At 48.8% G+C, this 13,782-nt stretch overlaps 7 protein-coding genes across 7 annotated transcripts; all 7 read left to right on the forward strand.

Annotated features, from left to right (window-relative positions):
- Positions 1-1,391: 1,391 nt before the first annotated feature.
- On the forward strand, positions 1,392-2,648 carry DQ04_00321000 (putative elongation initiation factor 2 alpha subunit; the record flags this gene model as incomplete). The annotated part of the gene is made up of 1 exon (XM_009308731.1): positions 1,392-2,648. The coding sequence occupies one exon, from the start codon at positions 1,392-1,394 to the stop codon at positions 2,646-2,648; it is 1,257 nt and encodes a 418-aa protein (XP_009307006.1).
- A 333-nt stretch (positions 2,649-2,981) lies between these two features.
- Positions 2,982-5,375, forward strand: DQ04_00321010 (putative protein kinase; the record flags this gene model as incomplete). The annotated part of the gene is made up of 1 exon (XM_009308732.1): positions 2,982-5,375. The coding sequence occupies one exon, from the start codon at positions 2,982-2,984 to the stop codon at positions 5,373-5,375; it is 2,394 nt and encodes a 797-aa protein (XP_009307007.1).
- A 672-nt stretch (positions 5,376-6,047) lies between these two features.
- DQ04_00321020 (hypothetical protein) lies at positions 6,048-7,016 on the forward strand (the record flags this gene model as incomplete). Its single annotated transcript, XM_009308733.1, has 1 exon — positions 6,048-7,016. One exon carries the CDS (start codon positions 6,048-6,050, stop codon positions 7,014-7,016), a length of 969 nt encoding a protein of 322 aa, XP_009307008.1.
- A 201-nt stretch (positions 7,017-7,217) lies between these two features.
- Positions 7,218-7,532, forward strand: DQ04_00321030 (hypothetical protein; the record flags this gene model as incomplete). Its single annotated transcript, XM_009308734.1, has 1 exon — positions 7,218-7,532. One exon carries the CDS (start codon positions 7,218-7,220, stop codon positions 7,530-7,532), a length of 315 nt encoding a protein of 104 aa, XP_009307009.1.
- A 284-nt stretch (positions 7,533-7,816) lies between these two features.
- Positions 7,817-9,691, forward strand: DQ04_00321040 (hypothetical protein; the record flags this gene model as incomplete). The annotated part of the gene is made up of 1 exon (XM_009308735.1): positions 7,817-9,691. One exon carries the CDS (start codon positions 7,817-7,819, stop codon positions 9,689-9,691), a length of 1,875 nt encoding a protein of 624 aa, XP_009307010.1.
- Positions 9,692-10,254: 563 nt separating this feature from the next.
- DQ04_00321050 (hypothetical protein) lies at positions 10,255-12,531 on the forward strand (the record flags this gene model as incomplete). The annotated part of the gene is made up of 1 exon (XM_009308736.1): positions 10,255-12,531. The coding sequence occupies one exon, from the start codon at positions 10,255-10,257 to the stop codon at positions 12,529-12,531; it is 2,277 nt and encodes a 758-aa protein (XP_009307011.1).
- A 279-nt stretch (positions 12,532-12,810) lies between these two features.
- On the forward strand, positions 12,811-13,698 carry DQ04_00321060 (hypothetical protein; the record flags this gene model as incomplete). The annotated part of the gene is made up of 1 exon (XM_009308737.1): positions 12,811-13,698. One exon carries the CDS (start codon positions 12,811-12,813, stop codon positions 13,696-13,698), a length of 888 nt encoding a protein of 295 aa, XP_009307012.1.
- Positions 13,699-13,782: the final 84 nt, after the last annotated feature.

Raw genomic sequence — 13,782 nt, forward strand, 5'->3', positions numbered from 1 at the left:
TACAAGCCAAAAAAAAAAACACAAATAAACAAACAACTGCTACTGAGTGGGCTTATTGATCTGCCACTGTTCTCTTGAACTGTCCACACCTCCAATGTGGGACGCTTGGTGACATTGTTTTTGTTTTTATTTTTTAATTTCTTCAATTAGAGAGGTGTATGCGGGCAATAGTATGCTGCAGTCTATTCCAATTTAAATGAAATCACTCCCGGCTCATTAGATAAGACAAGCGGCCATTTGCCGAGGCTTGAGCAAAGCATCGGGATTTTTGTGGCAACAGTGGAGCCAAGTGTGAGGTGACTGATGTCGTCGGCTCTGTGAGGACCCAAGTGTGATGGGCCTTGCAGCTGTACGGAGAAACCATCTGCTATGGACTAGCACGGACGCGCTGGCGCTTATTGTTCCCAGTGCCATATGTAATGCAGTCGACCGAATAACGAGCTTCCGTTTCCGTGGATTCAAGGANTTGCGATATCACTGCTCTGAGGTCCATATATATGTATATTGTCTCCTTGTTTGGTGCGCTGACGTGCTTCACCGCTCTTGATTGTCCCTGGTCGATTGGCCACCCCACTCGTTTCCAACGTCTCTGATGCGACGGCAGGTTTGTGTTGTCTCATTTGCAAGAGTTTCGACTGCTGTTGGCGTGTGGTGCCCGTGAAGCAAAGGTGGACTCATGGCATCCGCGCTGTGGAGGTCGGCTGTTACCTTCAAGAGGAGTAATGTATTATTCTGGGGAGGCCCCCCTCACGTACACACTGGCGTGGTGCTGCGAAACGCACTGAAGGGGTTGCATCGTAACTCTGTCGTCGTTGTTGAATTTGTCGGTGACTGAGGCAGGAGAATACGACAGGATAAAATATTCTGTTGTGTTTAATGGAATATAGAAGAGTTATTCTTGGTGAGCCAGATGGTGGTGGAGTGCACCATATCTTTTATTGGTGTGTCTCTGTGTGCGTGTGCTAATGGGTTGTCTTGCTGCAAGTAAACACAAAGCATTCCGGGGCGAAATCTGTTAATGTATCGCATGACGATTAAAGAATAATGCACTGGAGAGAATGTATTCGACTGCTTCTGTTTGTTGAAAGATACGAAAAAAAAAATCATAGTAGGACAATGTATTTTGTGTTTTAATCTTATTTTTCCTCGAGGGGCTTTAAGTATGAAGAGGGAACCGACTGATGGGCACTTGGCAGAGCTGCTGGCTCTTCCGGTGGTGTGACACAGGCACGCGGAGCCGCATATTTCACCAAGAATGGGGTATACGATCACGGAATATCTACACCCTATTTACCCTGGAGGCTTCACTGTGCTGTGAGCCCTGTATCTTTATGGTATTTTCTTTTTTTCTCTTCTATCCATTTATTTGGTGAGTCAGATTGAACACAGATATGGCCTCATACGGCGTAGTGGAGAACCCCGACACGGTGGACTACACGACGAAATGTTGCTGTCAGACTACAGATGGGATGTACTTTCAAGTGCCAAAAGACTATTTCCGCCTGCATGCGACCCTGTCACGGAGAAAACTGCTTGTTCCAGAGCCCTTCACTGTCCCACTGGACTCAGCTGCATTTGAGAACTTGGTGATTTTGCTGGAAAAGGCTTCCATTGTTTCGGCGGCAGCTGTCACAGCAGATACGGAAAGGGCGGGCGACAGTGATAATCAAAAACCGCAGTGGATGAAGGATCTTAGCAAGCGTCAGCAGAAGTTTGTTGGTGCTTGTCTTGGAATAACCACCTGGGATGGACATGATGTTTATTTCTACGAAGAAAAACTACCAAAGGAGAACGACGTTGTCTGGGTTAAGGTTATTCAAGTAAACGATACTTCTGCTGTCGTGCAGCTTCTCGAGTACGGCAATCATGAGGGTATCATTCCATACACGGAGATTACGCGAATTCGCATTCGTGCAATTGGTAAAGTCATCAAGGTAGGAAAGAATGAGGCCGCTCAAGTTATTCGTATTGATAAGGATAAGGGTTACATTGACTTGTCAAAGAAGCAAGTAACGCTTAAAGAAGCAAAGGAATGCGAAGCACGATTTTTTAAAGGCAATGAAGTGCGTTCAATCGTCTGCCATGTTGCTGATGAATGCGGCATTCCGGCTGCGCAGGCAATGGAGATGATTGCGTACCCATTGTACCGACGTCAGCCAGGAAAGCACGCGTGGAACTGGCTTCAGGAACTGAACAAGACTCGTGATGTGGAGGGAATCCTTGGGCCACTGAACCTCCCACAAAGGGCCCAAGAAGTGTTGCTTAACACGCTGGAGCACGCGATGCGAACCGAGATCACTACCATTCACGCTGATATTGAAATGACCTGTTTTCAGTGCGATGGAGTAAATGCTCTTCGTGAGGTTCTATTGGTAGGCCGTGACTTCAAGCAAGGCCAGGAGCCGAATATTCCTATCTCTGTCACGATTGTTGGACCGCCAAAGTACCGTCTACGTGCGAAAACGGAGCTTAAGGACGAGGGCATTCTCCGCATGAAAGAGGCAATTGAGACAATGAAGATTGAGATGGCAAAGCGTGGTGGGATACTGAAGGTTATGTCCGGCCCCTATGCACTGGGTGAGGAAGAACAAGTTAAGGAGGAAAGGAATGACGACCAGGATGACGATGATGATGATGAGACGGATTGAGATGACAATTCCCTTTTTGTCATGCCTGTGCGGTTTTTTTACTTTTAAGAAGACCCCTGTCATTCTGTTGTTAAATAACTAAAGGAGAAGCACGTATTGAGTGTGTGGGGTGCCGCCGTGCAGAGATATGGCCTGATTTTTTTTTTTTTGTTGTTGTTTGTTTATTCGGTGGAGCTTTTTGTGCTTCCATGATACCAGAACTCATCGATCACACGTGACCATTCTCCTCCGTTTTTTTTTTTTTTGTGTGTGTCTTCTTCTCGTTTTTAGGGTTGTTATTTGTTTCATTTTTGTGCTACTGACCCCTGCCACAAGTGGTAGGAGAGGGAAGCAATGGCAGTGGCGGGGGACCAAAAGGATGCCGGGCAACCACCCCAGGGCGATTATGACGACGACACAGGAATCATTCTTTTGTTTCCACCGACGCCACTCCCACCGATTGGTCCTCTGCATGGCAGCATGAAGCATGGTCATAATTTATTTACTAGGTGTCTTTCTTCCAGCAACTACGGGATCCCTACCAGCTTAGCGAATGGTTTAGTCTCGCCCGGGGTGAGACCAATGACGGTGAAGTTTGAAGAAGATGGAAAGCACAAGTTGCACCCTATTGCGGTGATCCGTGAGGAACCGAGGTCTAATGCCTGGTTGTGTTACACACCTCTATTCAGAAATTGTCTGGTGGTTGTGATTAATTGTCTCAACTCCTCTTTCTGGAGTGACGATGCGTTGAATTACGCTAAAGCGATTCATTCTTTGAGTAATGGAGACGGCATCTGTAGATTTTATGGAATGACACCGAGATTGGATGTTGACACTTCTACTACGGAAGCTTCCTCGATGGAGCCCAACGCGAACTTTGGAGTCTCGAAGAGTTCAAAAACCGAGCATTCATTTTTTCGACTACCAACGAAGTGGTGTACTCGTTTTAAAGCGAGCAACCCACACCATTGCGTGAACACCGCGGTTTTCGAATACTTCCCTGGTGCTTCACTTTTTGATGTGATGGAGGATTTGACGTTTCATATCCCTCTGATTATTGTAGATCGTTTGGGACTCGATAGGAAGAGACCTCTCAGTGATCACGTGATCAGTCATCTGCTTACTGGTGTGCTGAACGGACTTTCGTCACTCCATGCCTGTGGTGTTGCCCATGGAAGTTTGAGACCTTCCGCGGTGCTTCTTTCTCCAGATTTAAAGGTTTGCTTGTACAGCATTGGGTTTTGTTCTGTTGACAATGATGTGGATGTATTGAAGTGGTGCGCACCCGAGGTGGCCCTCTCCGGGGTAAAGAAGGGCTGGATAGGTGCAGGAAGTGAAGCGGGAGACATCTGGGCATTTGGCTGCTTGGCATACTATTTGGCAACCTACAAGGTTCCATTTCATGGTAATGACGATGCGACATCTCTGATGTCCTGCCTTAAACTTCTGCAGTTTGGTGGACCCAATAAATCCAATCCTTTGTCGGATTCCAACGCGTGTGGGCCTCAAACTGGAAGCGAAAAGTATTTTGTCGACTTGAGTGCAATCGAAAACGAGATGCTGCGAGACTTGGTTGGACAGTGTATAAAGTTGGTTTCCTTTGAGCGACCAAGTATCTTGGAAATCCAGGAACATCGCTATTTCAAGGGACGATCTGATGACATCTTACACTTTAGACAGCGTGAAGTGCGATGCTTCATGGAGCGAGCACGGTCAGAAATGAACATGGGTGAATTCAATGTGGACAGTCTCGTGTCTCCAAACTATGTGAAGCATGAAAACCCATCAAAAGCGGTGCCAGTTGCCGCGCGCTCAGTGGAAGAAATTGATGAAGTGGTACTGAGTGCAATTGTGAGGGATTTAACATTGTGGTATTGTACGGTAGGGTCCAAACGGAGACGGCTTCTTGCGAGTACACCCAGCCCTCAGGTGAGCTCTCGTTTAGGATCATCGCATCGGTCATCTCATTTCCACGAACTTCCTTGCTGCGATGGGCTGCCAGGGACGAATGACACGACTTTGTCGGAGATACCTGAGCTTTCGAAGCTGACGGCCTCCGCGTTGAGCGACGCGATGACCGTAGGACTTGATTGCAGAGAATTTGTTTTGACGTTTCTCTCGCAGGTCGATACGGATGAAGACTTTCTGCATGCATTGGAGGTGTTCGCACGCCATTTGTGTAGCAGGGATATAGCTTCGGAGGGCCATTGCAGTGTCAATTCAAGTGACATTGTCACAAATGACACCATTGAGGACAAGAGTGGCATTGCACCACTCTTCTCGTCGGTGGAAGTTGGTCAAAAGGGGAAAAGAGTGGGACCAACACTAAATTTTGTGTGGCCCACAGTGCCGCGGGCGACTGCAAACACGGATAGTACGCAAAAGGGGTGCAAGGAGACGGCTGGTGTGATGGTTGACGGAGGTGACATGGAGAGAAGTGGCTTCACATCCGCATCTATGGGGCCGAACTTCGATAATTGTGCGCTGGAGCCGCGTTCGTCAACTAAGACTGAGTGCAATGAAACTGTTGTTGAACAGGGGCGGGTACAGGAAGAAGGAGCAAGTCAGTTTTCTCCGATCCCGGAAACAACGCCAATTACACGACCGATTCGAAATCCCCGTGCTCTCTCCACGCGATTCGTAGCATCTAATCGTGGAGAGCGCCTGGTTATTATTGTTTGCGCAGTTGCATTTTTGTGTGTTATTGTCGTGTCTGTTGTCCTTTCTGCTACATTAAGTGCACTGTAGGTGCTGGTTGGTAGTTTATTGATTGTGTAAATAAGGAATGACAACCCCTTTCGTTTAGCATTTAGACGTGTGCTTTGTTTGCCGTACTATTGGTTTATCTGCTTTTAAGTCGTTACCTCACACATTGAGGTGTGATGAATGAGGGAAGAGAGAATGCGCTCACTCTACATCATTTTTTATTTATTTTTACTTTTCATGCTGAGCGTACGATATACCTATATAGCTGTATGTTATATTGTAGTATTTGCATTTATTATTGCTTATATATATATATATAGTTTGTTAAAGGCTGGCAGCTTCGTAGAGCATCACCTGCATTTCCCCTCCCATTTGGCATCAAATGCCGCTTGACAGAAAACAAACGCTCACAAAAAGGACGCAGAGTTTCTAAAAGGAGAGTGATTCGGTGTGCAAGTGGCTTCACTAAACAGCACACGATTACCAAGAGGCATTTAGAAGTGGTTCTGTGGCTGTGCAACAGCAAAGAGCGTGCCATAGCACGCGCTGGCTACTTGTCTCACACAGACACGGATGACTCTGACACACCTCAGCTCTGCCTGAAATCTATTGTTTCTTTTTTGTTTTTTTTTCACCCAAGTGAAGCTGCATTGTGGCATAGAAGGATCCGAGTTTTACTCTTCATCTATCCGCACGTCTTAACGCTAAGACGAGATGGCGAAGCCGAAAGAGAATGAGATCAATATTGATGAGATAGACGAGACGACGGGGTTCAAGACCGCTGAGCTATTTGTCTGGGTCAACTTTGACGAGACATACCTCCAAAAGCCCGAGGATGACCGTGAGGCCGACGTAGACGCATGGGTGGATGCTTTTTGCGAGAAGATGGAGGGCGAGGGCCTCAATTACGGCCGAAACTTTGTGCGTTCGGTGTGCGTGCTCGGCATCTATGCTGGGCTGCGTGACGAGTTCCAGCAGCGCACCGGCAGCGGAAAGGCGGTGTACCCGAACGGAGACCGGTACGACGGGGAGTTCTTTGAGGGCAAGCGGCACGGGAGCGGGCGCTACATCTTTGTCAGCCGCCGGAAGAGTGAGTGTGACAGGATTGTGGAGAAGGAGTTGCAGAAACTGGGAGGGGCACAACCTGATGAGAACTTCATCAGTGACATTGCATCGAGGTATGAAATAAGCCGCCAGATCGTGTCATGGATGATTGAGTACGGATTTCATCCTTGCTACCACGGGGATTATGTTCGCGGTAAACGCACTGGGCAGGGACTAATGAAAAACAAGGATGGCACAGTGTATAAGGGCGAGTTCGTGGAGAACAAGCGGGAGGGCCAGGGAATGTTCTACTACCTAAACGGCGACATTTTTTCCGGCAACTGGAAAAATGGACTGAAGCACGGCTATGGAACGTATCATTTTGTGGGAGGGAATGAATACCGGGGTATGTGGGAGAACGGTATTTTCACGCAGGGGCAGTGGATCTTTCCCGATGGCACCTACTACGAGGGCTTGTTCAATAAGAAGAATAGGCCATGTGATGACGCGGCTTCGATGCATTTTCCAGCCACGAAGATGGCACAGACAGGCGTCTTCAAGCGTGGTATTTGGGCTCCTTGCAGCGATCTCAGGGCATGCGAAGAAACGCCGGTGGATGGGATGACGTGGGCAGACTAGAGCCAATGTGATGTAGTGGGTTATGTATCTCAAGAGAACCCTCTCCCATTTTTATGTTCTGTCTTCACTACGGCAGAGTTCTCAGAGTTGATGTCCACTCCACCTTTCAAGTCTTTATTTATTTATTTTTGTTTTGATTATTATTACTTCTTCAATCTTCTTCTTGAAAGCAAAGAGTAGAACTTTCACAGCGTTGGCGCAATGGTGTACACACGATGGAAGTGCGACCGTCTGCCGGTCTTCCAGGTGAAGCTGTTCACGCAGGAGTATCCGCTTCACACTGCTGTTGGCATCCTCAGCATCATGTTTCTGTGGAAGCACATGAGCCACTGCTCCGAGGAGACGGAGCGCAAGAACGGCTGGTGGGCTGGCTACCCATACTGGCGTGATCCCATCGCCCGAAGGAATGAAACAAAGTACAAGCAGCTTATAAACAATAACGATGTGGATATCACGGACCCAAAGTGGACCGGTTGCTCTCGTGAGCAACTTAACAGGCTGAAGGCTCTTGTTTAGTGTGTAGTAGAACGGTGTGAGAATCCTAGGCTTTTCTTTCTCCCTCGTTAGTAGGACTTTGGTGTTTGACCGATGAAACATTCTCCTGGTTGGCTCCAATCGGTGGGAAGATGTGTATGTATATATATATATGTATATGTGTGGGCATAACGCCCACACGCATTCCCCAACATAATCGCGGGAGAATGAATTGCCTACTCAGTTTCTTTCTGGTACCCCTTGTTTTCTTTAAGCCGGTTAAGCTTTTTGTTGTTGCTCAAAAGAGACTAAGGTAATAGAGAAGTATGCTACACGTGGCTTTTGTGACCCTATTGCTGGTGCTTTCTGTTCCAGGCGATGGTAAGGAGTTAGAGAAGCTGACTGAAATCTACCCCTCGGATGGCGATACGGTGGTCAACCTCACGGTTGGAGCCGCCGAGATCTCTGTGCCTTTGCACGGTTACGACGATGATGTAACCTTCACGTACAGAGGCCGATTCTTCAAATACCGGGGTGTGGCTTCGCTGCCTGGCCCTGTTATACACGTCAAACCCGGTGGACGACTGCTTCTAGATGTCTTCAACGATTTGGGCCCAGAAGTGTACACTGAGGGACCAGAGATGATGTACAGTTACCATGGTGTCAACACAACCAATGTTCATTTCCACGGCCTCCACAGTGACCCGAATATTGACGACGTTTTCAAAACAGCAGCCTCAGGGCAATCTCTGCTGTACAATCTGCCGATACCAAAGGAGCACCTTCCAGGTTTGCATTGGTATCACACGCATGCGCATGGCTCGTCATATCCTCTCCTTATGGGTGGGCTATTTGGTCCCTTGGTTGTTGATGAGGGGGAGAAGCACCCACTCGCATCACTTCCCTCGCATATCATGATGATTCATGTGTATCGCTTGGGTAAATCGACACTATGTGATGGATCAACGATGAGTGAAGTGGATTTGACTATTGGAAACAACATGTCATCAATGCCACGTATTAGAAATAAGAGGGGTAAGGAGCTGGAGATGCCCTCTGATTTGTTTCTTGTGAATGGTCAGCATAAGCCTACAGTCCGGGTTTCTAGAGAGATGCCAACACTTCTTCGTTTAACGTTTGCAGCTGGCTCTTGTCACTTGAACATCAGCCTCCCCGATCAATGCAGTTTCCATATAGCAGCAATGGATGGTGTCCCTATAAAGCGCACGCGCATGGTTGAAAAGAATTGGCTGTATTTTACGACTGCGACCCGGTATGATCTGGTAGTGGTTTGTAAAAAGGGTACATCGAAGGAGTTTCCAGTTCGTTTGATGGAGACACACGAAGCATTATTCTACATTACAGTCGATGAAGCACGGAAAAAGTATCGTCACAAACTCGTCTTTCCCCTTCAAATTCCACTCCACCAACCTGAGTATTTGCGTATGAATAATCCAACCATCAAGCGAGACATTTCTTTTTCGCAATTGGATGTTCCATTACCGAAACCATACTATGTAATTGGACAAGGTACAGACTGTTCGTCCTTAGTAAATTCGTCAACGTGCTACTATGAGCATTTCATGGGGCAGAATGGCGGTAACCGTGAGCGGTATCATGGCTTCGCTGTGCCGCTTGGTGGCGTCATTGAGGGTCGCATTTTTGGTGATTCCCAGGATGTGAATCCACACCCACTTCACCTGCATGTCAATCATTTTGAGTACGTGGACTTTGTACCCCGTAAGGGTGGACAACACGAAAACACATCGATGCTAGACTATGGATTGACGCCTGGTGATATCCGGGACACTATCCCCATCCTCGACGGTGTAACGGTCATTCGCTGGCGGGCGGCGAGCTACGCTGGCGAGGTGGTGTACCACTGCCACATGCTGACGCACGAGGACCGGGGCATGATGGTCTCTTATCTCGTGTACGGTGGTGCGGTGGAGGCCGCGACGGAGAATGCCATGCACACCATGCCCTCGGTTATGAATGCCGCGACCGGGGATCGCCACATTTTTTTGGCGCTCGCCGTCGTCTTCTTTATCTGTGCAGTGCTCTCTGTCGTGGCCTCGTGGATGCGAGTGAACCCGACGAATTTGGGGCATTTGTCGCGCGGCCGTGACGCCTTCGCAGCGGCCACTTTTCGGCGAATGGACAGTGCCAGTGAAATGGAACGCACGCCGCTTGTAGGGTAGGATTGATACGAGACCCATGAGCGGAGTGTTTCTTGTTCTTACTACTCACAGCGCGAGAGGGCGATGCCTGTATTTGGTCAGGTGCGATCATTTTCTTTTTGTTTTTTTACCTGTAATGGGGAGGTGGTGGGGCAACCCGTTCGAACTGGGATTCAAGAGAGAAGCAGAAGATACAAAGATGGGAAAAAGAGGCGTTATTTGTGTTGGCGTAGCATAAGCATAATGACCTTTAGTGGGTGGCTGCTGCCGGTGGTCAGCGATTCGTGCGGTTGAGTGTAAATAATGCGCAACTTTATAGTTACCCCGGTGGCCTGCTGCCGTTTACCGCCTGTTCATATATTTGTTGTTTTTCCCACCCTTTTTTTTTTTTTGCGGTCTTCTGTGCTGCTATACAGCATCGCTCTTCGGTAGGGCTTGTATTTCCTCCGGCATTCCCTCGTCTGTTTATGATTCCTTTGTAGTTAGATAAAGAGTGGCAGCGATCCTAGTTGCAGTTATCGAATCCGAGAGGAAAGACAAATAACAAAAAAAAAAGGTGTGTCTGTGTGTGACCAGTGAGCGTGATGCCGTCCGGTGAAGAACCAGCTCCTCGCGGTGCGTCTCACTCGGACCGATTTGCGTGTTGCGTTACTCTGGAGGACATCGGCGTGTCTCTTGCTAGTTCTTCAACCTCACCCTCATGCGTTGAGACCTCGTGCTGGGATGAAATGCGGGTTGTTTTTACCAGAAATGGTGTGACACAGCGCACGCGTTGGCTTTCACCTGTCTTAGCGATGCGCCATTCTCGTAGCCAGGACGACAATAAATCTGGTCTTGAAGCAGAAGCGTCCAGCGTGACGCCTGGAGTCACGAAGGCGCATTGGTCACCCATTAACGCAGCTGCCTTTACGGTACACTTTAAGCAGATGGACAAAGAGATCGATCACTCACTCGACCCTGGATACGAGCGGCCTGTGTACTCGCACAACCTGAAGTACCTTGACTCGTACAATATGGATAACGTCGACCGCAACCGCGTAAAGGTTTGTCGTAAAACAATTCACCCATTCTTGTTTAGTGTTGAATGTCGTAACTTTAGAAAAAAGGCTTCTTCTACTGGCGCCGAGGGGGGAGATCGACACCCTACCAGTGCGAGTGTGGAGGCAGTGTCTGCATACTATGCGAGAGGTGCGTCTATGGTGTCTACAATAATGAAGAAGGCTGCTGTGAAACTCGGTACTGTTTCTGCAGACGGGTTTAATAAACATGCGAAGGGGCAAGAGCCCCACCAGAACGCCCACAAGGGAGCGAATCACAGCAGCAGCAGCAGCAGCAGCATTAACAACAACAGCGGTAAAGCACCATCTGCTCTTTACGTTTGCGACGGACACGGCGTGGACCCCAGTGAGGCGTACAACGCCCCTGGAGGAAGACAGCGAATCTCGTTGCAACTCTATCCTGCAAGTTGTGAACAACCGGAAACTGAAGCGGGTGTTCCACTCGTGCTTCACCTCACCATAGTGGCTCACTTCACGGAGCCCGCTCTACCTGCACTGAGGGACTTTCATTCCATGTCTGTTTTGCTCGACCAGGTTGTCCTGGATGTCACGAACGCACAGCAAGGGCCAACACCAACGAATGCCACGGTTTCGAGAAAAGCCGAGGCCTATGGGTTTGGTTTCACATCCAATATTTCCTACAGTAAAGAACTTCGCTGTCGTTCACCTCTCGTTGCACCACCACCCATCCGTGAGGGCGAGGAAGGGGGACTGCGTCTGATTGATTTCACCTCGCTGCATCCGTCACAGAATGAGCGTGAGCTGACGGCGTCGGATTTTGAGAAAAACCCGACGTCCGCCTGCATTGTATCCTCCATGTGCAAAATAGCGAATCCAAAGCGGATTGGAAATCGAGTCGTTTTGGTGTCGCGTTTTAAAACCTCGCATGATGGGCTTTGTAAGCCTTCCTACAAGTGCCAGCTGGTGATGGCGCTGCTTCGCCGCTACAATACAGGCGAGGTGGAGGAGGAGCGCTGCGAGTATCCCGTGGATCTGGCCTCCATCCTTAATCAGGAGTTTTACCCTGACAAAGTCAGACACATGGTCTTCTCACAGGGCGAATATATGAGTTTCAGGCTACGACGGCGCTGTTTTGCTGAACCCGAGCGGTACCGAAGTGAGTTACTTATGCCATACGATTACGACAACCGTGGCGTTGAAATCAGTGGGCTTGGCGAGGGTAAAGGCGCTGCCTTGCTTGCCCTGGGGGCTGCATCTAAGGCCGACCTCCGGGATGCCACCGAACGCGGCACTGAGAAGAGTGATGGTGGAAGTGCCGTCGTAGCACAGGAACAAGGGGAAGGGAAGGTGCCGACCCCACGTTTGACAGATAATGTTCTAACTTCATACAATAATTATGAGAATCATAGTTACCAGCCGCCTTTGAAACCGGATTCACAGGCGGATGTCGACACTGAGGCACGTATGCCACAACCGGAGACACACAAAGAAGCTGTGCGTACTCCTCACGGCAGGGAAACCTCTGACCTCTCCATGACACAAAAAGAAGAAAGTAATCCATTCGAAGCCGCTGCAGATGCATCCAAGGTCTCATTAGTGTTCAAGTCTATGGGGTCCAAGGATGTAAACACGGGAAGTGAACCAACCAACCCGTTTGGTAACATAGCCAGCCAAAGTGCATTTGATGATCGTGTCTCTAATAAGCAGAAGGTAGCAAATAGCTTGCCTGTAGTTTCGTTCGCACCGTCCGTAGTCGAAGAAGATGCTAATGATGTAGTTGCCTTGTCATCGCAGATGGGCATGTACACTTTCGGATCAGAGAATACCCGAAAACTGGAGTAAATCGACATTTTCTTCATATGGACGATAGGAGAAGTTTGGCGTAAAACAAGCGGGTATATATATATATATATATATNTTTTTTTTTGTCGTACAGGGATATATTTGTAAAGGTGATGCCTATTTTTGTGACCTCGCTGCGTGTGCGTCTGTGTGTGCCTTTGAATAGATGACCGTACGTATTCTGTGTTGTGCGGATTGCTCTCTGTTGGCAAAGCTTAAAAGGACTTTTTCTCTCGCTTGCTATTGTTTACAGCTGTTCAGTACTGGTGTGGAGGTGCAATGTTTCGCGGTGCTGTGGGAACGGCGGGTAGGCAGTGGCGCTCTGAGCGTCGCTTGGCTGCGCTTGTCACCGCCACGAGCAGGAACCCCACGCAGAAGTGGACTCACCATGTCGCTAAAGCCAGTCTGGCGCGTCAGAGGGAGTTGAGGACACGCGAAGAGGAAGCACGTGGGCGGAAGCGCACTTCTTCCAAGCGTAAGGATAACCGAATGACAGCGGCAGATATTGAATTTCTGCGGTCCCAACAGGATAAGGCACTTGCTGACGATGATACTCGCACAGGTGCATCCATGCGGTCTGTTGGTGCCGCGCCACCCCACCGTCCGTCTTCTTCGCGGCATGTGAGCTACGACAGAGTTGATTCGAATACCGGGAACAGCGTTATTCAGCAGCGCTTTGATTCACTAGTGCATGATGCGATTTTAAAGTACGGTCCGCCACTTCCGGTCGAATTTGTTGTGGAAAACGATGTTTTTACGCCCTCGAGCGCGAGGGAGAAGATGAATATGTCTTCTTCTTGTGCGAATGAAGGGGACCCTGACGCATCTTACTTCTACGATGAGGTGCATGTGCGGTCACAGGAGTTGTTTGAGATGCTTCGACGGGTCGACTCCTCATTCAGTGTTCGTACGCATGCTGATGGCGTCCCCTTCTCACTGCTCATTAAGAACTGCCAGTACTTCCGGGTGTGGGGCGGACGGGTGCATTTTATGCGTTGCCTTAAGCGCGTTCCGTTACGTGCGCGCGACGAGGACACTGAGGCTGAGCGAATGGGGCATGAGAAACTAACGGTGTCCCTCGGTAAGTACAAGATGCGAGAGCCTTCGTCATTTGATGGCCTTCGGCAAGGGCCTCAGCCGTGGCTGCACAGTTATCGAATGATGTGAAGGAGGGGTGTGAAATGAAGTGAGTCAAAACCGTATTCTTTTTTTTTTGCATTGGGGTTTTGCTTTGCCATATATGATATATAT

This window comes from Trypanosoma grayi, assembly GCF_000691245.1.
Source record: "Trypanosoma grayi strain ANR4 Tgr_32_V1, whole genome shotgun sequence".
Taxonomy (NCBI): Eukaryota; Euglenozoa; class Kinetoplastea; order Trypanosomatida; family Trypanosomatidae; genus Trypanosoma; species Trypanosoma grayi.